Source organism: Tympanuchus pallidicinctus, unplaced genomic scaffold (assembly GCF_026119805.1).
Source record: "Tympanuchus pallidicinctus isolate F22 unplaced genomic scaffold, pur_lepc_1.0 scaffold15, whole genome shotgun sequence".
Lineage (NCBI taxonomy): Eukaryota > Metazoa > Chordata > Aves > Galliformes > Phasianidae > Tympanuchus > Tympanuchus pallidicinctus.
In genome coordinates, this window is record NW_026294669.1 from 10,804,588 (window position 1) to 10,829,153 (window position 24,566).

General features: G+C 46.9%; 1 protein-coding gene across 1 annotated transcript in view; it reads left to right on the forward strand.

Annotated features, from left to right (window-relative positions):
- Positions 1-1,705: 1,705 nt before the first annotated feature.
- The window catches only part of LOC128076920 (kalirin-like), a 38,182-nt gene continuing 15,321 nt past the window's right edge, over positions 1,706-24,566 (forward strand). The window contains exon 1 of the mRNA XM_052675425.1: positions 1,706-1,839. Within this exon, the coding sequence (XP_052531385.1) occupies positions 1,793-1,839 (47 nt within the window). The 5' untranslated portion in view covers positions 1,706-1,792. The remainder of the gene's footprint in view (positions 1,840-24,566) is intronic.

Sequence of the window (24,566 nt, forward strand, 5' to 3'; positions counted from 1 at the left end):
TTTTTTTTTTTCTTTAAGTGGATGGAGAGCTGGGTGAGAGGTGCAGCCTTGCTGGAGGAATTCAAGTTGTGGGCTTATTTATTACCAGCCCAGAAGTGCAAATTCCCCTGCCCTAATAACTAAGAACACCTCTTTACATTTTGTTCTTATCACCGGGAGATCTCAATATCTCCGTTTTACACACCAGGTGAACCAAGGCAGCAAAGCAGTGAGGAAGTGTGGCCGTGTACAAGCAGCAGAGCCAAGGCTGCCAGCCCCTCTGCAGTGCCCTTTCTGCCCGGGTGCTGCCCTTTTCACCACTGCTGGGCTCATAGCTGTCCAGGTTTTGCCTCATGCTCCAACACTGCCCATCATTTGCTCCCACTGCTGTCCCAAAGGCATGCCCAGAAAGCAGGGAACTGAGATTGTCTGCAGGCAGAAATGCAGCACAGGTGGGCTGACCTAGTGGGACTCAATATGGCTGCGTCTCTTTGGGCTTGCAGCACGCCTGCCTGATGGCAAAGCCTGGCTTGCAGCAGGGGTGCCTTCCTTGACTGTGGGGTGACACAGGGCAGGACAGAGGTGGAGCTGTGAAGGCAGCAGAGCTCAGGTCATTAAATATTGATACAGGCTAACCTGACCTGTGGGATTTAGCTGAATTGCAGTTTTCTGTTGCTGTGATAAATTAGACCAATTTGTCACATGGTTTTGTTTCTTCCTTTCCCTCAGTAAAGCTATACGGGAGCTTTATTGCAACCATTTCAGCAGCACTAAAAAGTCTGGAAAACAAATCCCTCTGTTGGTTATGGATAAGGAACAGCAGCTGCTCTGCCAAAGGTGCCACCTGAAACTGATCTCCAGCACAGACAGGCATGGGCTTGAGGCGATGCCTCTAAGAGCAGGGTTTCCCCTGGCCATTCAGATTGCAATGGAGCACTGAGCAGGACAGGAGGTACCCAGGTGGACAGTTAAAACGATGAGAAGGGAACAGCCTCAAGTTGTGCCAGGTTGAGGATAAATATTAGGAAAAATATCTTCTCAGAAAGAGTGGTGAGGCAGTGGCACAGGCTGCACAGGGAGGTGATGGAGCCAACATCCATGGAGGCGTTTGTGGAGATGTGGCACTGAGAGACGTGGCTAGTGGGCATGGGTTGGACTGGATGATCTTAGAGGTCTCTTCCAGGTTCTATTTCATCTTTCACCACAGCCTCCTGCTGCTGATTTCCACGCTACAAACAGCTGCAGGATATCGTTACCTCAAGCACTGAGAAAGCAGAGCTTTCTCCAAGCAGGGCTATGTGTAAATGAACATCCATAAGGAAGGGAGGCAGCTCTTGGTGCGGGGAGCCACAGAGATCATCGCGATAGATCTCTATGGCACCGGGTCATCCTCCAGGTGAAAAACTCTTTGAGGAGATCGTTCGCTAAACGATCGATACGGAAGCCTGGATCGGCCACGAGGAGCTCCAGGTGCCGCCGCGCCCTCTGCTAGCCGGGCTCCTCGGACTCAGAACCCAGCAGCGCAGGGCGCTGCGTCTCCCACGCACCGTTTCCGTCGGACCGCCGCGCCCCCCGCGCTTCTCCCCTCAGCCGCGGCCCCGCCCCTCCCTCTCCCAGGGGCGCGCGGCGGGCGGGGCCGTTGCGCGGCGGCCGTTACCCGATCCCTGCGCCGCACGCGCTGCCGCGCGCCCGCCGTTGCCGTGGCGACGGGCTAAGCCAGGGCTGAGCCAGGGCTGAGCCAGGGCCCGGCGCGGCGCTGAAGAGCGGGCGGCGGCGGCGGCGGCGTTGCGAGCCGGGCTCGGCGCTGCCGGGCATGCATAACAAAGGCGAAAGGCGAGGCGCCGCGTGCGGGCTCTGCAGGTGGGTACGGCGGCGGGCCGCGGTTCTCCCCGGGGCGCGGGCGGTGGCGGGGCCGCAACAAAGGCGGGCGGCCGCTCCTTTCCTTCTTCGGCCTGGTGCTGCCGCTCAGCGAAGCCGCTTTTCCCGTCTCTGTGTGCGCCGCTCTCCGTTGCGTTCCGTCGTCGCTGTGGTTCTGGAGGGCACCGGGAAGAGCCGTGTGCTGGTGTAGGGGTAAGGCCGGGGGTCGGTAATGGCTGCTTTCCTTCGCGGCTCTCGGAACGCGCCGTAGACGGCGATGGAGACTCGGAGCCCTGCGGCGGAGGTTGCGCTGCTTTTCCTGTCCCCTTTTCACAGGTGGAGCAGCAGATGAGAGACCTAAAAAGATTTAAGCTAAAGATTTAAGTTGTATCCGGAGCCCAAACGAGGATCTCGTAGCTTCTCAGGCTTCTGGCTGAGGTACCTTCCTGCGCCTCTTGTCATAAAGTCATCTCTTACCCTCACCAGCTGCTCCCACATCTGTCCTGGGCTCTGCCAGGCCGTGGTTTGAGTTGTTTTTGCCAAGGTTTGTGTGTCTTTAGCATGGGAAGAAGGGTGTCTGATGGACACGGGTCTGTGGTTGGAGCGTGCGAGTGTAGAAGCGTGGTGTGGGCTCAGCATTGGACGTTGTACGATCAGACAGCAAATGGTGCTGATGAGGGAAATGCAGAACGGTAAGGTAGAACTGCTGTGGCTTTGTCAGCCTCTCTCATGAAAGGGAGAGGGTCTGTCTCTTTGAAAAGACTAACCTTGCGTTCAAGGGCATACTTCCAATAGCAAAGTAAGTGGTGACTGTGACCTGAAAGGTGCCAGCCTGCTTTTGAGAACCTGTCCGCTTGGTTTTGTGGCCCAGGCAGGAGATGGGCAGTGTTTGAGATTGTGTTCCACCCAGCATTTGCAGAGCTCTGGGCAGATCGAGTCTTCTGAGATGTTCTGTGAACCCTTATTTCTCAATACTTAACTTTGTAAAAGATCAAATTCTACTCTCACAACAAACACCCTTGAGAAATAAGAGGCCAAGCACTGCAGTGCTGCAGTACCAAGGGGCATTGCTTCCCACTGGCAGACACAATGCGGTGTCACAGTTTGTTTCCTTTCTGGTGTTTTGGAGGAACAGTTCTTGCAGAGATGAGGGAGCAAGCATAGCTTCAGGCCTCCATTGCTGGGCAGTGGCCAATTACTGTCATATCAGATTAGTTCTGTGGCACATTAGCACTCATTTATGTTAATACAAATGTAGCATGACTGTTCCATACTATTGATGGAACTGTTGCATTTACAGCCCTATAATATGACTAATTGGAAGGGAGGTTCTGGTTACAAAACCACGGACTTCCAAGGTGATTCCTTCTGCTTCCATAAGGCTAGTTTTGAACCTTGAAGAATGAGCTGCTGGAAGACATAATCCTTTTTTTATTTAGCATTGATGCAGTTACCATTTTGGTAAACTCTGGGTCAAATAAAAGAAAATCTTATATCACAAAAGAAAAAAGGAAGAATTTGTGTTTCTTTCTACCTTGCCACAGTCTGGGCTCAGTAACCTGTGCTGCAGTAGATAAGTCCTTGCCTCTGATAGGAGCCCCTGCCTGCTTGTGCCCTGCAGGAATCTGTCCCTTGGGACCAGCATTAGGTTTTCCCCAGCTGCCACTGCAGTGCATGAGCATGTTCTGTTAGTCCAGAGCAGCTTGGCAGCAGCACTCATGGGTGTTTGTGAGATGAGAAGGCTTAGCATGTGGTCCTTCAGCAGGGCTGTAAAGCTGTCTGCAGCTTAGTGGTTTCCTGCTCACCTGTCACATGATGGCATGCGAAGGATGCACCCATTTGTCTGTGGGAATAAACTAGGCTCCTCTGGCCAGTTCCTGAGAGTTTCACAGTCCCTGCTTCGTAATGAGCTCAGCTTCCATCTGCTTGGCAGTTCACAGTGGCCCTAACAGCTGGTTCCTGGCAGCCATTAGCACCTTGTAGCACAGGAACATCTTTCACTTTGAGTGTTGGGAGGATGGAGAAGGCTGGCAGCATCAGTGATCCTAGGAGAAATAATGAGGGGGCACAAAACAGATGCGTGGATGGAGAGAAGGAAGGTGGACTGAGAAGGTACGTGACAAGGAGGGGCCATGGAGTGGCAGGTGGGAGGCACTGTGGGACTCACAGGAGGGGGAAGGAGGCAGGGAGCTTGGCGGCTTTTGGGAACAGAGGAAAGGATTCTCCTCTGCTGCCAGCAGATTGTGTTTTACCGCTCCCAGCTTTCAGAGCCATTCAGCCACTCCTGAGCCACTGCAGCATGCTGCAGCACTGGGTGTTTTCAAACCCTCTTTACAGCGACAAAAGATGAGCAGCTCTGGGAACTGTCACAGAGAGCTGGGATCAGTTTCCTTGTCCACAGAGTCCTCCCTTCTCAGGGAGGACCCTGGGAAAAGCTGTGTTCCCACAGCAGACACCAGCATTGGTTATGTGAGGTGCTGCAATTTGCTACTCAAGGACAGCAAGGACAGTGGAAAGCCTACGATTTCAGGAATTAGCTATGGAAAGCTGGGACCCTCGGGATGAGGTAATGAGAATAGCTGGAGAATTAAGCAATTCCCATATTCATAAGATGACAGAGTGCAGTTCCTTGCCAAGGCTGTATTAAATACGCTGAGGGGAAGAGGAGTTCTCTGGCTCTGCTAACAGCTGCTTCAAGGTGAAGGACAAGGGGAAAAGGGGGAAAAAAAATAAATCTTAAGTTATTTGTTAAGCCGTGGAGCAACTTGAGGACCCCTATGGAATTTCTTAGAATCCCCTCATTTTCTAGAAATAACCTAATTGGGAAATAAGTAGTGCCTGGAAAGACTTCCTTCCAGGAAAGGACTAAAGATGCTTTTGAAATCTGTCTCTATCCCTTCTCCTACACAGGAAGCCAAAAAGCAGCAGTGCGTTCTGATGAATTGATCATGACTTTGTGTTTTGCAAGTGCTGTTAGCTAGAGAGAGTGTTACGCCATTGCCTCTGTCGCTGTAAAAAGATACATGTACACAAAAATATTTTTTCTTTGGGATATGAAGCTTCAGCAGATGCCAGTGGCAGTTTATACTCTTGATGCTTTGCTAGTGCCTGCAGGAGCAGCCACGCACCATGCTGGTTGTAGGTGCAGTCCTAGAGCTGTGTCAGTCAGATGCCGTGCAGCCCGGCAGCCAAGGTCAGTGATGGCAGCATCCTGTCAGAGCTCATTTGTTTGTGATAGAGCAGTCTGACTGTTTCTGGAGGCATGGCGAGGAAGGCACTCGGTGACTGAAAGGCAACCGTGTCTTTCACCACAAGTGTATGATTCATAAGGCTGTCAGAGCTCTGCTGGACTCATGGGAGCTTGTTCGCACTGGAAGAAGGGAGTAAAGGACCATCAGACGTGAGGAGAGGAGCTCTGTTTAGACCATGCGCAGAAGTGATACGTGTTAGGTAGGCAGAGCTGCTGTGACAGATTTATCTGCTGACTTTGTAGCCTTGCCTCAAGGAGAACTCGCCTGCCATTCCTCTAATTGAGTCCTTGCTCATCTTGAGGCCCTTGCTTAGTAAACCCACCTTGCACAGAGATCAAGAGGGAAAGCAGCAATTTGAAGTGTGGCGTGGGCAGACTGGTAGCAATGGCAGCCGATGCTGAATTGAAGCAGAGTCCACTGGACTAGCAGGGAATCATTGCCTGGTGAAGCTGATCAGCAGTGGTTTTAATTCCCCATCCTGTGGTCAGGAGCTCAGAGCCTGCCATAGGCAGCATTTGTTAGGTGCTTGGAGCAACAGACAAGCTTTCCCTTTCCGACATCATTCTCAGCTCAGAACACAAGATGCAGAGGAGGTGGCTTTGGAGCAAGTATGCAATAAGAAGTGTTGCTGAGTGGATTCTGCCAAGAGATTTCTTGAGCTTGGTGTTTCTCTACCCTACATACATGTGAATGGACAGCTGAAGTGCTCAATTCCCTTCTGAGTAAGGTAGAGGGAAGATTCTTTAGACAGGACAAGGGCATCTCTGTCCTTGGGCATACCAGGTCAGAGAATCGAAGCTAAATTCAAACCAGTTTTCTGACAGCACTGCATGCTGCTAGAGACAGGAGATTTCACGTTACCTAGAGTCCCGTTTGTAATTAACCAAGTTTTTGTTTTAATCTGCTACATATAATATTGCAGCTGTACTACAGTCATATTCCTCTTTGCTGTAGGAGGCAGCTTCTTGTAAAGGATCGATACAGTTTCACTGCTGCCATTAGTTTAACCTGGAAAAGCCTCAGGCCTGAGCTGAATGGAGACCTCTCAATTAAAGCAGATCTTGCAGTGCTCCCTCAGGAGGCCTGGTTTGTGGTACTTAACTGTTTTGCACTCGTGTGCCCCATTTTCTACCGCAGCTTTTGCAACAGCTTTGTTCTCTGTGGGCAATCAGGGTTCAGGTTTCTGCAGTGTAAGATAACTTGTCTGTGAGCCACAGTGTGGCTTCCTGCTTGGAGGGTACAACGTGGTTTTGGAAATCAGTGCCTTATGCTTGGAGAAGCCATACTTACAGTGGGGAGACCTCACAAGTTGTTAGCACAGCTTTGCTGAAAGCTCTGAGAGCATCACTGAGAACAAACAGCAGCCGGAGTCACAGGTGAAAGAAGAAAGAAAAGCAAATCTGTTTGTGGAAGAGGAAAGAGTAAGCCATGGAAGCTTCTCTTGCTGATAAGCAACCCTGAGCTGATAAGCTTTTGAAGACTAGGATGTATAGCTTCTTTGAATCTTGGGGCTGGGAAGGACTGACATCCCACTCCAGACTCTCAGAACCCGGTGTGCAATACCACAGTGCTTCTGCAGCCAGCCACATCTTTCAGAGATCTTCTGCCCTTTTCTCCAGGTTCTGTCTTACCTGATTGCCATACAGCGATGTCTGCCAGGGTCACAGTCATAGCTCCCATACACTACTGTGCTATTTCTGGTCACATGCAAACAGGGGAAGTAATAACCCTGCAACACCTATCCTGGCTGTCAGTGCGTACCTCAGGCTTTTCATTGCTATAGCAGTAGCATGAAGCAAATCAGTAAGACAGGTAGGCCTGCCCAGAAACAGCCACAGACACTCGCATAGCCTGCAGCCACATCAAATGTCCCTTCCATTCTTATGACAGAGCAGTGTGCTTAAGAAGCTCCCTGCTCTGTGGTGGGAAAAGGAATTTTTTTGTAGCAAGGAAGAGAGTAGCAGTAATGGCTGTGCTCAGCAGTGGGGATGAAAGAGCACAGCTCAGTGGGAGCAGGGAAGAGGCAGGACAGGGGAGTTAGGGCTGATAATGCTGGTTTTGTATCAGCTTGGGAAGGTCTTGACATCAGAGTAGGAACCCTGCATACAAGTGCCTGGAGCTTTTGAGGTTCAGACCCATCAGGCACCAAGGCAGCATGGGCAACATGACTGCACATGAGAGAAGGACAAGGAGCAGGGTGTCTCGCTTCTAATGTGGTTGCCTGCTTACCCTGTTGCTGTTTGAAACACACAGTTAGCAGTGGGAGAAAGCAATGCCCTTGGACAGTGCCTCCAGCTTCAGAAGAAGAGTTCTTCCAGCACTGAATTTGGCCTATGGATTTTAATTACTCTCCACTGTGAAAGTAATGAGAGCCAGTGGAGTTGTACTGATTTTATTTCCTTTTAATTTGTTATGATGCTCTGGATGCAGATTAACTTTCCCAGCTCGATACATATTATTGATTCATCTTGCCTTGTGATGTGATTAATTGTTCAAACAAGTTGCCAGTTTCATTGTAGCGTCCCTTGGTAGCTCTGTGCAGTGTCCCCCTTGCTCTGGTAGTAGCCAAAGCCAGGTACCTCTGCTTGCTTCTGGTTGGGTTATTTACATTGGTAAGTAAGGATAAAATCAGGTCTGTAACAGTGTTTCTTTAAATGCAACAGTCCAGCTTCCTTTCTGCTCCATTTACTCTGTGTGAAGGTTTGTGGTTTGATGGAGATGAGCCTGCTCCTGGCGTACAGAAGAGAGCCTCACTGAGGGGAATTATCATCATGTTGCAAGGTGGGAGGAAAGCTGCAGGCTGGTGTTCTCTACCAGAGTTCCTCCAACACACAGCTTCCTGCAAAACCCTTTGCAAGGCAGTGGCCAGTGCTGGTCCTCACGTGGCAGGCTTGGTTGATGGGCTCCACCAGTTTAACCGAGGGGAGTGCAGTGCTCAGAAGAGGGAATGTTTTCTGTCCACCCTTGGCTAGTAGAGAGCCAAAGGATAAATGGAGGTATCCTTGTGCTGTGAGTGGAAAGAGGAGTCTGACTGCAGCACTGCATCCCCTTCTGTGCTAGCCCCTTGGCATGGCAGCAGGGGTTCCGGTGTGTCAGGACTTTGAGCAATTTTAGGAAGCTGAGTTCATCATCTTCTGGTTCAAAACACTGCTTTGTAGTAACTGGTTCTTCAGATGTTACTGCCACGTGAGACCAGCGTGTCCCTCACCAAGTCCAAGGGAACCCTGCGCTGAATGAGTGACGCCGGTGTTGTATCACCACAAGCCATTGGGTATCGGGGCAGTTGTTGCACTGTTGAGTTTGCAGCAGTTCAGTGGTTATTACCTGATTCTTGATGATGGTTATTGGTGCCTGGGGGCATTCCCTGCAGCAGGAACTGAGCTCAGCCCAGAGTAACTTTGCCTCAATTCAGAGAATCTGAACAGTAATTTTGGCTGCAAAATAATCACCAGCTCCATGGACAGTTCTAATGCACAGAAATGTATGTGCTGACCATGCAGCACTGGGCAAGCCACGATAAAGGAGATGAGATTTAAGTACTGGTTTGTCTTTTCACACAGCTTACTTTAGGGCTTAGAAGTCCATATCCAATTAGAGCAGCCAGGCAATTAACATCAAAACAGTTGAGCCTCATCTTCATTTAGTGTACATTAGTATGGCTGCAGTAGCTGCAAGGAAGCTTCAGATTTATCTGAGTAGATCTGTTCCTGCCTCCGTTATCTCCATCTTGCAGAACTTGTTTTCAAACATTGCTGTGTATTACTTATCTGTAGCATCATCAAAGCGTCCATTTTCTATCTGTTTCTGTTTTCCTTTGCTTCCAGTGCTATCCTGTGTGCCTATCTGCCAACAGCTGCTCACACTGACCCCTTAACAGTGAGGAGCTGCTGTTACCAGTTTCTTCAGCAAAGCAACAGCTTAGGAAAGAACTTTTGGAGGACTGGAAAATAGCACTAGGCAGGAAAACTGAGGCACAGTGAGAATCTGGCATACATCAGCACCTTAGGGAGACTGGGGCAGTGTCCCACGGACCCTCAGCCACACAGCTGTCGTGCATTAGCTCAGCAGTGTCACACTGTCCTTGCACCTGGTAGCATTTCTCCAATATACTCATTTAGGGAGCTCAAAAGCCTTGGGGACCTAGTGATTCAGAGCTAGGCTGCTTTATTCTCTTGTCTATCTGCTTTTTCTTTACTTAGACTGAGAAAGAAGAAACCAGGTGAATGTTTGAAAAGGATCAGGCAGCCACCCTTCCCCAGAACTGTCTCTGCTGAAGTGTACTTTTCATATCTTCCTGAAAATAAAATAAAAAATAGGACTGTGTTGGAAATAGGGAAACACTCTCTTCTCTACTTCGTTCACAGAATCACTTGAAGGAAATAGTTTGTCTTTGAGATTTCTTTGCCATTTTCTGCAGTGGTGGTTTATTTATTCCTTTAATGGTGAAATCCTTTACTCCCAGCTCCAAACTTCAACTCCTCGCAGCATTACCACGTGATCGTATCTCAGGCATGATGTCTTGCTTGGAGAAAATGCAGTCAATGCCTGCTGGTCTCCTCGAGGAAGAAAGCAAAGAAGCCAGGTAGCAATTGTTGTCTCACAAGTTAGGGTGGCAGTGTGAGAAGAAAACTTGTAAGAGTCCAGAAAACTTTCCTTGAAAGTCCATGCCATTCTACTGGAACAGTAGTTCCAGTGTTCAGTTAATTCAAATAATTAGAGTACACTGCTTTCCTTGATACTCAAGCACCTTGAGGAGAGGAAGGGTCTGGTTTCATAGGTGCTGGCAGGTTTGCCTTGTTAACTGCCTTTTACAGATGTCAGAATTGAAAGATAGGGATTGGAGTGTCTCATGGACATGGGGAAATCAAGGGTTGGACCTCGGGTCTCATGTTACCAGATACAACCTTCACTGCATCTCCCACCCTGTACTGCATCCCTCCCACCTAAGTACTACAGTAATTGCTTCATCTGCACACCAGGGTGAGAAATTGCAGTATCCTTTGTGGCTTCTCCAAATTATCTTTGCCCATGTCCACAAAAAGCCCAGGGGTGTAAATCAGTGTGACCTCCCACAGAGAGGAGACAGCTGGAAGAGAAAGTGCTGCCTTCGCTTCCAGGCAAAGGGGGAAGGCTTTAATCTCCCAAGTGATTGATGATGCAGTATTTTTGGAGAGGAGTGGAAAGAGGAGACATTGGTGGTCTTATCTCACAGAGCTGGGTCAAATGTCTCAGGGTGTCAGCTGCTGACATTGGAGTACTTCTACCAAAATATTTCAGCCACTGAGGCCTGAGCAAAATTATTGGCTTCAGCTGAAACAAGAATTGCGCCTGGAAATAAAATCTGACTTGCGCAATTAGCAGGCATAGAGATCTCTCCCTGTTCATCAGGGTCTTGAGCTAAAGGCCTTCTTGTCTATCTGAATGTGATTCAGAGCTGCTGTACCATCACTGAATCACAAATTCTGGTGGGGGACAAAGGAAGGCAGTGCTAACTAGAGCTGAGATCAATACTGCTGCAAGATGGTTGGGAAGAGAGAAAGTTCTGGACTTCTGAGAGGGTCTTCATCTGTGGCTGGTGGAGGGTTTCATGACTGCCTTAGTGGTCCTTATACCAACAGCTGAGAGGCAGGAGGGCATTCACTGCATTTATCCTGTTCCTCTTTCTTTATTAACTGTAATTCTTCTATTCTGCATACGGAGGAAATAGAGGAAGAGAAACATGTGGGGTTGTTTTTTGGTCTAATTACTGTGCCTGATTTTTTTTCCTGCTGCTTTTAGACATTTACTGAAGGTTTTACCACTTACCAGCATAGGTGAAAAAGAGTCCTTGTTTGAACACGTGGCGTAAGAGTGACCATTTAACCATTTTCTTTTCTAGGGCTACTGACATGCTTCCCAAATCCAGCTCTGCCATTGCCCAGACAGTGGGCAATTTGATTCCTGTAGTAATGAAAGCCCTTAGCAGCAGCAGACATTATACATTAAGGTCTCTGTACTGTGAATGGCAATGCCTACTTCTTTGCATGACTGGATAATGCATTTTCAAACATACTGACTTGATTTTCTGGTCATTATCTTCAGGTATGCTTAGCGTATGGTAAATATAAAAAATCTAAGGTTGATTTTGGAAAGAATCATGAAATATAGAACTATTATGTTCTGCAGAAGTTGATGGCTGAGGCAGAATGGTTCGTGTACGGGTAACAATCCGTGGTGTTAGTCGGGTGTCTTCCATTTGAGGAAACCTTTCATAGATGGCAGATGGATGACCTCAGAGATGGCAACCGGGGCCTCTCGCTTCACACAGAGAAAGCCCTTCAACCTTTAACTAGCCAGTCTTCAATTCTATTTTAGCTAAAGATTTTTAGGCACTGTGAGGTGCTAAAGAGGATCTCGCTGAGCTCCTATTACATCAGCAGCAGCTGATACATAATGAATTATTCAAGAATAGCCAGTTTCTTCATTAATTTTAATAGCTCAAATTTTCCACCATGTTCGAGACAGTGATGCCAACTGGGGTATGATAAGGTAAGCCCATAATATCCTGTGGCCTTTTTCATTGTATCCAGGTTTACTTACCTGAGGCCTTTATTGTTAATGAGATTAGTAGCAAACAGTGCCAATTTGGGGCAGAGGCAACAGAACTCCCCATCTCTTGTGGCATCCCAAAGCTGTGTCCTTACATAGGGAAGGTTCCTCTGCACGTACAGAAGTGGACTCAGCTGCTAAATGCTGACCTCTGGAACAGGGGGTAACCCTTCAGACAGATGGCTTAGGCTCTGCAGAAGCCAGTAGGCACTTTGCATCTTTCATACTCATTCTCCTGAAATTGTTACTAGGTCTCTAATATTTCCCCAGAGTGGGCAGATTGTAGCATTTATGAACCAGTCTATTTGGTAAACGTCTATGTGGATCAGTCTGGTACTGCTGGTACGTATGCAAGTGGCATCTCAGTGCCATGCACAAATCCTGTCCGGGCTGCTGACAAACCTCTGCATGATGTAATAGTGCCACAGCAACCTGAAAGCTAATTTGGTGACTCTTGTAGCCTATCTTTCCCCGTGTTTCTGTTCAAGCCCAACAACAGGACATGCTTTCTGACACTGAAGCAGTGTTGGCAGTTTCTGTACATCTCTGAGTGTGCAGAAACATTCTTGTCTCTGATCATGGGCTATCAACCTCAAAATTACTCCACCTTTTGTTTGTTTCCACTCTCCTTGCTGAAAAAGAACCAATCTCATGATGGAGCTAAAGGCATAAGAACTTGTTTGTCACCAGTAGAATTTATTTTTTCCATATGGCACTGTGTTGCATAAAGAAGCAAGATTGAATGAGTTCATCCTTTCTGTCCTTCTTGTAAAAACTATGCGTTACATAGATCAGGGGATTTCTCCAGCACAGGTCTTGGAAAGCATTGAGCACCTAGGGCCCTTGTCCTTCTCGCGTTTAGGACAGGTGCAGATTTTGTCAGAGAGAAGAATCCACTCCAAACCCATTTCTACAGTTGCTGCACCTGCCCCTGGCTGTTCATATCGTCAGAGAGCTTAAGTTGCTATAAGGATGTGGTCAGGTGTAGCCTAACTGCACTTTACAGCGTGTGTAAGGAGGGCAGAAATCTCTGTCGCTGCTTTTGTTATCACATACTTTAGGAGAGCTAAGATGAACTGCTGGCAGAAGAGGCTGACACAAGCAGTGCTGGCCACGGTGATGAATTGGTCCATGGATTAGTCCATGAGTACCTAACTTGCCAGTGGTTCATGTTCATGAATATGCTGCTAATAAAGCATTCAAGTATAGTGGCTTATCCACAGACCTGGCACTAAGACTTACTTTGATTGATAGATGAAGGACAGACCTTGCTGAAGGAAGGTCATGGTTCCGAGAGTGTTAATCGTTCGATCTTTGTGGACGGAGCATGAACGAATGGCATCTAATAGTGAGAAATCATGGTGTGTCTCCTCACAGTCTGTGAAATAGCAATATCCATATATTTGTGTTTTAAGACGCAGAGAGGATGTCTGCAGATCTCTGTAATTACTGCACCTGCTGGCTCTTCTCATCTGCCTCACACGGAGGTTGGGCTCTGTTCTCCATGCCTTACCCATTTCCACTACTCATCACTGCCCCCACGAGATTATTCTGGGCGTTACAGATCTTCACCATGAAATCAAGCACCTACCTGTAGTCTGCTGTGCTCTAGCTTCTGTTCCCAGCTAACAGGAATGCATTGCTCCTATGTTCTTTTCCAAAGTGACCCAAGTCTAAGGCCTCTAATCTTAGGCTTAGTAGTGAATCAAGAACGTGAATCATCTCAGATCAATTTTACAGAGCTCCCAGGGCAGTTAGTGCTGAGCAGCTGGCTGAGGTAGCTGCTACTCACTCTACATTCACGGCACTGCTGCTGTCTGTTGTTCCACTACAGTGTGGGAATAAGACTATGCTGCTTTTAGGACCAACAGATTTCAGCTGCTTCATGCTATCATTAATCCTGCAGCTTTTTCTTTCCCCCCTTTTTTTTTTTCCCCTTATCAGGTTTGCACAACTCTTAGCTTATCGTTTTAATTTACTACTTTCTGTTTTCCCCAGTGTATCACACCTGCTTTCACTTTCCTAACAAACAAGAACACTATTGTTTTTTTCCCAAGCCAATGTATTTATTGTGCTCAGTCATAGAGTGGCTATTTGAAAACTTAGCAAAAAACCCAAACAAACAAAAAACCAACCCCAAACTTTCAATTATAATTTTGATTTTTCTGCTTAATGCTTCTTTATGACCTGGCACGTGGTTGTTTTCAGCTCTCTGAAAGCAGCATTTTCAGAGTAGTAATGATGGGTAGTTGGTTTGTACTGGGCTGTTTGCACACAGCAAACATAACTGCGTGCAGATCATTGGTAACTAAGCAACCAGTTATGTTTTTAATTCTGTGATCAATTCCTTACTATCCGTCAACATGAAATCTAACACAGCAAGTGCCCATAAGAGATACAACAAGTTTTGGAGTTCAGACCCCGTCATCTATAGGAGTGGAGGCCCTGGCTCACTGCTCTGACTGCAGGCTCTGGCAGGCACGCAGCTTTTGTCTTTGTGGATGTGAATGTTTAACGGGCTTGATGGCTAAGGTAAGCAGTACCCAGAAGCAGTTAATTACCTGCCCTATTTTTCTGTGATTTAGACAGTGATAGCAAACACTTTTGCACTTTATCTACTAAAGCAAATCCTTACCTTCAAAGGATTTCCTTTGGGTTGTTTGCCACTCAGAAGTCAGAAAGGCCGCTGACGCCAGTCTTGAGTTGCTTTACTCCTACATCCGCCCTGGAAGGTCACCTGGCAGTGCTTGCTGCATGGGCATTTGAAAACTCTTGGTTTTCTGTTCTTTTGTTCCATCATAAACATTTCTTTCTTCTATTTAACCTGGGAAAGTAACACTCCAAATCTGAGGGCTCAGAAAACTCTGAGCCAGGGAGCAGCGAGAGGAACATGCCTGGTGAGGAGGCTGATGTGGGAGCTGGCAGCAAGGCAGGCTTGGGCAAGGGGTGCAATCCTACTGTGCCCACGTGGGATGAGCAGAATAGGCCCCACAACTGTCTCTAAAATGCAATGAGCATTTCATGGTGCTTAAAAGGAGCTTTGCAGGCTTTATCCAGAATCTCTTCATTTCCCTCTTCTTACTATTGCTGCTTGCTGAAAAGAGCCATATGGATTTTGTACTGAATGTCACATAAATGCTAATACCTAAGTATATTTAGCAGTGGCATATGGGCAATAGTAAATGGAAATGTAGTGTGTTTTTGGTTTAAATGATATAGGCTAGATGCTCCATGTTACAGGAAGCTCCATTCGCCTGGATCCCAGGACCAGACTGTCTGCACCTGACTGCTCTGCCTGACTTTATCAACAGTGCTGTTGCTTGCCAGCCCGTGTAGTATGTCCTGAAGACTTCAGCCCTTGCAAAAATTAAACCCACAACATTGCGATTTGGATGGTCCTGCAGGGCAGTCAGCAATGTGACTGTCCTTTAGGGTGTCAGAGGCACAGATGTGCATGTTAGAATCAGCTATGTGAGCTGGCTCTGAACTGAGTCTGCCTGGCAACTTCCAGGCCAGCTGATGTCTGTACAGTCACTGGTCATGTAAACCTACAAAATGGACTTTGCTCTTTTTCTGTTTTTTCAGTGGTTGGATGATTTAATATTAGAACCCCAAGCAAAAAAAAGAAATCCAAACTGAGCAGAGATGAAAATTTTTCCTGAAACTGTAGATAGTACCCCTTCTAAGATAACACGTGATTTTATCTGCTCTGATTAAAAGGTTAATTAGATTTAGGGCGTTTGTACACAGAGGAAAAGTGACAGAATCCTGACAGATTTCTGCAACTTGCTAGGGATTTTCTTTATAGCAAATCCAATGCAGTCATTACAGTACCCGTTTTTGTCACAGCCTGATGTCTCTTGTTTATAGCCTCGCCTGCAACATTAAATAGCAGCCATAAAGCATTTTGCTACTGGTCCTGCCAGCTGATGAGTCCATTTTAAAACCTGCTCATTGCACTGCATGCATTTCTCTTTGCATAGGGAAGTAGTTAGCTTTGAATGTCACCCAGTCCTGTGGAGGCAAGTGGGAAGATGGATTATGCTGGCAGTAATCCATCCATCTGTTCATCTGCCAACACTAATGTTTAGCTTTTCAGGCTCCCAGTTGTCTTAAATAATGCTGACCTACAGGATTCTGGGGTGGGAAAGGTCACATAGCTCATTTTGTCTTACTTGAAAGTAATTAAACTTTCAGAGGTGTTATAACTACATGCAGAAATTCTTGACAGACAGTATTTGTGAAGCAGAGGTTAAATCATTTTCTGAGGAGCCGTGTTGTATGAGACTCTTACCATCATATTGGCTGTAGCATAGGCACCATCTTCTCAGGGCGCTTCTTAAAAAAGGAATTTGTGAAGGCTTCAGATCTGCTTATTGGGAGTGATTGGGTATCTGCATAGACAGTATGTCCTCTCTTTTGATTGATATCACCCAACTGTAGTGTGGTTCTGTCTCTCCTTGCTGTAGAGCGTTCAGCTTTGGGTAGGTGTCAGTACTTGGAGACAACTGCAAAGGCTTCAGACTTCAGTGCTGTGTAGGAGCCAAGTTAGTTATTAGAAGAAATCTGGTTGTTTGCCTGCAGCTCAGCCATGATGCTGCTCCTGGATCAGCTTAGTCCTGCCTTGATAATTTCAATTAGCAGTCAGGGACTTTTGTCAGCTACTATGATCTGTGCCTTATTTCTTTTTTTCCTCCAGTTGCCAAAAAAAAAAAAAAAGATAAGAATACAGCAACCTTCTTGAGATACTTGCAACATTTTGCAGAACGGAAAGAAAGTCACGATGTCTCTTATTGCTGGGGAAACGCAGAGCTCAGAGCTGGTTGGGAGCAGCCAGCTTCAGAGCCTGCAGCAAGGCAGTGGCCTAGGAAGGGCCACAGGGTATCTTGAGACTGGTTCTGTGTCTCCTTTATGCTTAGCACCATGGGGCTCCCATCAACTTCTGGAGTATCAAGTAGTGGAGCACCAAAAAGACAAAATCCATTAGCAATACTGAAAAGTTAAAATATATTTACGTGGTTAGGAGCATCCTTAGAGCATATTTGCTGATATTGATCAGTCATAGAGTTTGTTTTTTAATGGTGATGATATAAAACATTGCCAGTAAACTACTTCTGACGTGATACATGTGTAACAAAGATCTTATTTAAAGGAGATATTATGTCCCTACAGCTTCCCCCATCTCCCAGAGAAAAAAAAATAATTCCTGACTATGTCAGCACACCTCATTAGTGGTGAAACCTTTCTTCCACCTGAGATGCTCACAGACACCCATTTCCTTGTTCCTAGCTGGGGGAAAGATGATGCTTCTCTTGTTTCTGTGCATCCTGCCCTGGCCAGCAGCAGGTCAAGCAAGACATTAGGCTTGCTAATTGCTAATCACAGCCTTTCCTGTAGGGAGTACACCAACTGGAGTCTTCTCCAGCCATCAGTGTTCCTAAAGCATCTAATATAGGCAGGCTGACAAAAGGAGCTGGAGGAAAAAAAAAAACATTTTCATAGCTAATTGAAGTGGAGGTGAAGGAAAGAGGTGCAAATCCAAGTTGAAAGAGCAGCCTTTGTCTCTGATAGTCAGCTGGGAAAAATAATTTACTGGAGCATTCAAGAATATGAAACACAAGCAAATAAATGATGCTGACAGTCTGATCAAAGGGTTGTTATATGAGAGGAAGCCTCTGTCAGTGCTGGCTAGGCCTCAGTGTGCTTAGGAATCTTGCTTAATAAATTTGATGAACAGCCACATGTGATGTAGGAGAAACTCACTGAATTTTGCTCTTGGGATCCGCTCATGTTATAAAGTGCTTTCACACTCCATAGTCCATTATAATCACATTTATCAAAGGATACAGAAGAGAGTTACAGAGTGATTTTGTCTCCAGGTCCTGATTCACATGAGAGTGAAGGATCTGAACGCACAAGCACTGGAAAAGCTGATACATCACTTGGATCTGATCTACACAGGGGCAGTCACTGGCAAGACTGGCAGTGTAATGATATTGTTTTGGATCTGTCATTATGGCATCAATAACAGCTTTCTGGAATAAGTGCCCACCATGGTACCTGGAGCGGTACCATGTTAGGAGTAAAAAGTTCTTTAATGCGTTTGTACGTGTTTAGAGCAACTCCTGGACAAAGTACAGCAGAAGACATAGAAACTTTGCTAGGCTAATAAGCATGCTCTGAGATATATTATTTGTATTAATATCTGGGCCACAAAACAAGCATCTTGCAGTTTGTACATCCCTCAATGGGCTCAGGTAAATGGTGTGTGCAGAGGAAGAAGTCCACTGAGATTTCATTGTTCTTTTATTATGATGTCAGTAGCCTGGATTAGAAATGTTATTCCCACAGATTGCAAGGCCAAAGAGAGAAGTGGCATTTTAGAAAGCCAGTTCCCATACACCGCATCCCTGGAGCACTTGGTGCAAGGTAACAGTGCCCAACTGCATGTGGAGCACAGCCTGTCCTTGCCAGTGGTCACTGCTTCATTACTCAGCTCGGATGAAGGGTAAGAGATCACACTGCACCATGTACTGCAGGGAAAGCTGTGAGGAAGCGCACTGAGCTGAGCCTCTGGAAAGCAGAGCAAAGAAAGCAGGGTTGTATTGGCTTTTCCACACTTGAAAGAGCTCTGAAAAGGCAGAAGGTTGCTGGTGGCTATTGTGGCAGCTGAATGAAATTGTCACTTGTGATAAGACCTTTTGAGAGCTAGGGAAACTCTTGGCTCCTTGCCTGCTGGCTGGGCTCCAGATGATTTCACTGGAGCCAAGTTTTTGACTCTGTATGTGTAGTAAATTGCCAGGGTGAAACTGCAGAAATAGTGCCTGCTAATGAAAGGCCTGCAGATATCCTTGTAATACTGAAGCAGCAGAGTCCTGCTGCTGGCAGGAGTGATGGTGCTGGCTCTGCACTGCCTTGTTCCTGTAAAAGGGAGGAGGATTCAGAAAGTGCACGGTGCTGCTGAATCCTTTCTGGTTGTCATTCAACTGTCCATTTATAGGCAAACTCACACTTTCGTGCAGAATTTTTTTTGACCCACTTTTTTTCTAGCTTTCCCTGAATTCCCACCAGCCCCAGGCACTATCCATCAATATCACCATAGCAACGAGAAGTCATTAACGGTGTCCTGCCTATCGACAGGGTGTACACAGTGCTGTGCTGGGTGGTGGGCTGTCAACATCAGCTTCTGGGAAAAAGAAGAGAGTTTAGGGCCACTGTGGAGTCCGACCTCTTGATCTCCATCCCCTACCTTCCCCTAGAGGGGTTCTGCATGGTGTGGTGATGGTAAGGGACATATCTCTTTCCTTAGCAAGTCTTAAGCAGTGTGTGCTGCAGGGAACTGCAGCCAGAAAAAGCTGGGGCTGGGTTTACTGCAGAGGTATTGTTAGATGTGCCTCTCTTGGGTTTGTTTGCATGGGGCTGTGGCACTGAGAGATGCTTTACATTGCAAATAAGCAACTTATCCAGCTAGCCTACAGGGAGTTCCAAGCAAAGCAGGAGGCTCAGGGGCCAGGAAGGGGGAATGGCGAGTTAAACTGCAAGGTTAGATAAAAGACATGTCATATAACTCTGCTAAATGGTGAAGGAAGGGGAATTCTCAGCAGATGTAAATTAGCATTGACAAGCTCTACTGATTTACACCCAACTCTGGTCTGGCCCGCTGTTTAATTAGATGAAAAGCATCAGCATCTGAAAGGGAGGGGGTTGTTTAGAGAGGCCCACGGAGAGACTTGGGGATTGAGGAGTTGAAAATGTGCAAACAAGAAGAAAAGAAAACGACTTTCTTCTTTCTAGTAGATAGGAGGAGAAAAGGCTTGTGATGTTGTGATGTTCTGATGCAGAGGCAGAGCCTGGCCAGCTGCACCAGCTCTCTGTCAGGGCTCTCACTGCCTGGTAAAACAAGCAGCATGCAGCTTTGGACTTCTTAGGACTACTCCCTGGGCTGACACAGTTGATTGGAACAGCCTTCCCAGGTTTTCTTCAGAAGCATTGCTTTGGACATCCACGCTCAGCAGAGTGGGCAGTGTGACTGTCTGTGAACACCCTCGCTGAGGAGGACTGTTGGCACTGCTGCAGTCCAGGTGTTCCCATGCCAAAGCTGCCCCTGCAAGCAGTACTCCAGTGCCTGGCAGCCTTGAGAAGTGACCAAATAAGTCGTAGGACGAGGTCATCTCCCTGACCCTTCACAGCATCTCCTTCCTCTCTCGGATGTAATTCTGAGCTCGCCAGTGGGGCATGTACTGTTGGCTTGAAAGGACTCCACTCATCCACCTTCCACCAGCTTCAGGAGGTGCTGGGCTAGGTCCCAATGCAGATAATGAACTAAAATCAATAGAATTACGTTGGGAGATATTTTTCTGCTAGGCTTCATATTGCCTTGTTGGAAATACCAGTGAAGGAAGCCACTAATGCACTCAAAATTTAAGGTTTAGGGAGCAGAAGCTGATGACGTATACCTTACTAGCAGAATTAATGTGTGATTTCCTTCCTCTGCCATGTGCACATTAAAGAGCAGACTGGGACTCTAGGTGCAATGTTAGAACAAGAATTAGGAATCCTTTCAGCAACCCTGATGGATCCAACTTTGTAGGACTGGTTCTGTGTTCACACCCCATTCCTTCTTGGTTGTGTCTTGGTAGTTTGTCCAGTGTCAGGACTCAGGTCTTATAAATTCTGAGATTAAATAATAGGTTGAATTACGCTGGTAAAAAGCACCTAATTTTATTTTTCATTTAGTATGACTTGATTTTTTTACTTCTTTCTTGCTGCCGACAAAATTAATCTGTGCCTTGCCTGAACTGTTTGCTGCTGTGTCCAAGTGGGAACTGGATGGTGCCAATCTGTACAACAGCCTCCTGTCTAGCTTTGTGCTTCCCAGAACTGGTGGGGGCTGGATGGCTGTTCCTGATTCAGGTTTACCTCCAAGAAGCATGTGCAACTGATGTGGGGATCTTGGAGCCAGACAGGAAGCAGGGTTGGAGGCTGCACTCAGTTCAGGCTAATGGTGCTTGCTGTGTGCTGTTCAGCACCAGGATGGATGGTGGACAAGATCTCTGTGTGACCAAAGGCATGGAACTGCTTGGTTCGTGGTGTGTACACAGGGCTGGGAGGTTGATGTGGGTCCCAGATGTCAGCTGAGTCAAGCTGAGCTTTGGCTCTGCCTGATTGTAAACCCCATGGACTCTTCCTCCAGCTGAGGAGGGCAGTGGAGGGCAGTGGAGTTCCATGAAGTGCAGAATCTGTTGTTCGTATGCACCCTGTAGGGCAACAGATGCTGTGCGTGATCTGTCCCGGGAATGGGTTCCATTGCAGATAGGACTTTCTTTCTCCTCCTCAGGAGTCATCCAGTGGAGTTCATAGTGCTGCCCCCCTGAAAGCTTGGCCGGTGCTGTGTGATGCTGTCTCCTAGGGTGCCTCACAGCACTTGCTGCCACGTTACTCCAGCTGGGACTCGAGATGTCACGATTGTGTCTGCAAGAGCCTTTACTACAAAAAATGATGTACTCAGCTTTCTTTTGCTACAAGGGGAATGCTAATCTGTGCAATCCTTCTGCTATATTGTCAGGAGGACTGCTGGAGTGATATCTCCAAGAGACAGAGTGGTGCATTGGTGAAACAAAACAAGGTACTCCTTCCCAAAGTAAAGGAAACAACTAGGAGCTCAGGTCATCTTGAAATTACACTACTGAAATCAGTGAGCTGGCCTTTCTTTAGAGGCAGTCTGGAAGTATCCTGTCATCACAGACTTTCTGAAAGAGGAACACAAGGAGAAAACTACTCTGTGTCATAAAGAAGAAGCTGCTCAGACTTAAAGAGCAGCCAGAAAAATTCAGCAAGGGCACTGCTGCCAAGTGCACAGATGTGTGGAACAGTAGGACCCCTCAGGTGAAACCTTTCATGTCAGTCAAGCAAATTTTCCAAACAGCTTAAAAAATTCCACAGAAAGGAAGCCAAGAATGCTTAAGACCTCCAAGTGATTCCTTACAATTTTGTGATCAGTTTTTCCACTACTTTCAGAATATTTAGTAGCTAATCTGACCAAAAGAGGAGTTCACATAAAGTTATAGTAATTCCTACATTCTCCGTGTGGAAGTGTATGTGCTATAGCTGTATGTTCCTATGATGTATATAGAGGAATTCTTTTTGTCTAGAACACCTGGATGCTAACCGTATACCTTTGGCTGCTGTCAGCCAGTCATGATCTTGGCCAAGACCGGTTCTTTTTCTGGAAACAATGGCAATGGTGGAGATGATTAAAGTGACCTGAGTTAAGCAGTGACCACCAATGGGCTGTGTAAACTTGTGTTGAATGCAGTAGGATGGGGGAAGAGGATGGGGAAAGATTTTCTCTATGTTCTCTAGTTTTGAAACTAGATGGCAGATTTTTCCTCTTGTTAGCGATCCTCATTTGTGTCATGGAGCAAACAATGAAAGCTGTGATGAAACTCTAAACTCAGGGAAAGTCGTACTCTGTTGCTTACCCTAGGAAAGGAAAGAAACCCAGGAAACCGAACCCATTTAGATAATTGCTGTGATTGTACCTTTGCAGCTACAATTAACAGACACACTGGAAGGCTGGTTGCTGCTTCAGCCATTAGAAGAGAGAAAAGAAAAAGAACTGCAGTTGTCTAATTGTTGTACTGCATCCACTAGTTCCTGCAGCACAGCTCTGGTTAACTGAACAGCTAAGAAAGCAGACAGTCACAGCACCTTTATTTTTCTTGTTGACCTTTAGCTTGAAAAAGTAGATGCTTACGGCATTCCTTCCCTTGAGACTGCTGATGTGCTGCGAAGCAGCTGAAGCGATGTGCCTGTCAGGGCAGGAGAGAGATCGTGCTGTGTCCGCTGGGTTTGCTGTACTGGAGCACAAAATTCACAGCAGCATTGTACCTTGTTAAAATCCTGTGTACAACTCTTTGAAATGTGCCTTTTGCTTCCCTCCAGCTGGTTGGATTTCTGAAACAAAAGGGAGACTGTGCTTTGGTGGTGCAATTTGCAAAACCTATGTCAGAGAAATTAGGATAAGACCTGAAGGCTTATTTAATCACTTATTTCAAGCTTGAATGAGATGGCTTCAGTTACTCCCCTCCTGTGGAAACAGGAGTTTGGTGTGATGAGTATGACTCATAAATTAATCTGTTTGGGACTAAAGTGTTGCAAATGTGGAGAGTGGAAAATGTACCAGACTTGCTGAATCTCTCTGATGAAGGCAGGAGACACCTGGCAATAGCAAGTTACTGTTCTCCATTGCGTGGGACAAGCTGCCCAGTTTGACAAGCCTGTCAGGCATATCTCAGAGCAGCAAACCCTGTGAGGCAGCGCTGGCAAACCTGCTCAGCCCTGCTGGACTCCCTGTCCTCCTTTCCTGAGGCATTGTGAGGCTCTCTGGTCCCCTGTGCTGATGTCCCTGGAGACCTTGGATGTGACCCATCCTCCCCACAGTGCTTTTCACCAGCACTGAACAGCTTATCCTCGTCCCTGCCTGCTTCATCCTCCTGACGTTTTCCTGGTTCTTTGCTGGGAAGGTCAGCCAAGTAGAACGGCTCTTGTGTGCTATGGGAAGGAATGATTTATCCTTCAAGCTCTAATCCTCAAGAAGTAAGTTCTCTGTGAGGATTTTGCAAGAAAATGAAGGTGAGTGGCAAGTCTCCAAGTAGGCATTTATCGGAGTAGTGGGGGAGAAGCTGAACACAGTCACATGGTAGAAAATAAGCTGTGCACGCGATGGCTTTAGTCTTACGCTTACTTAAGGCGTGAGGCTTATGACAGCCAGGAGCTGAGCCAGGGAACAGGCAATGTGATCAAACAGCAGTGATGTGCCGTTCCTGCAGCAGCAGTCAACACTAAGCTCTCTTTTGCTATTTGTTTTTTTCCACTGGACTCGAGGATTGCTTGACTTGAAAGGCTTTGGGGTAGGAGAGGACAGCATCAACCCATAGTGCTCAGGTATGTTGAGGAGTAACAAATTGCTGCCAGGTTACTGCTTGGTTTGACTAGAAGGAAATGGTGCTTTGGAACTGCTGTGTACCTTTAGGATAGGATGAGTTAGGACCCAGAGCTGGAACGCTGTGTGAGAGATCAACATTTACTTCCTTCCTTGCCTCACACTTAGTGACACTCACTGGTTTCTACACCTGGGGTCACCTGCAGCACATATCTATAGCTCTGTACGGGCCAGGGGACAAATTCCTTCATTTTGCTGAACTTCCCAATGTTTCTTCAATGTCAGACTGCAGCTGAATATTCTACACGTACAGCCTGCAAGAATGTGTTGAAAGGTCACCTTTGGCTTATCAGGTGTAAGCATATGAACTCAGATGGTTTATTCTGTCTCTATCTCCCCCTATCCTACAGCAGAGAGCCTGGGATGTGCTTGTGGTAATGTTATTTTAGAGCTGACTACGTGGACGTGTGGTTTATATTATAGCAGTGTCTCTGACTTGACACACTCCAGTATTTGATCTGAAACTGTAATGCTCTGTGCCCTGAGGCAGGGAGCACAAAGAATAGAGGAAGGAGAGAAAAGTGTTTTGTGGTTGCTGTCCCAGTCAGCAGTAGCCCCAGTTGCTCTTGGTGTTTTATGGAGATTTTTGCTTGCAATTTAGAAACAAAACATCCCTTTCTCCACTCAATCCTGTTATTTTTGGCACCTACCTACATGTCAGCAACCTCCACACAGCCTCCTCTGAGCAGACTCTATCTCCTGCTGCCTCCAGCACACCTCTATCTCTGCCTCTGGTCCTCCTCTCTGCTCTGCCTCTGTCACTGTTCTGCCTGCCTTTCTGCCAGCACCAGCTTCTCCTGGCTGCTCCTTCCTCAGAAGCAACTTTTGCCACCCTGCACACATCTCCATCTGGAAAATCCAGCCCTGATGAAGCAGCAGCAGGCACC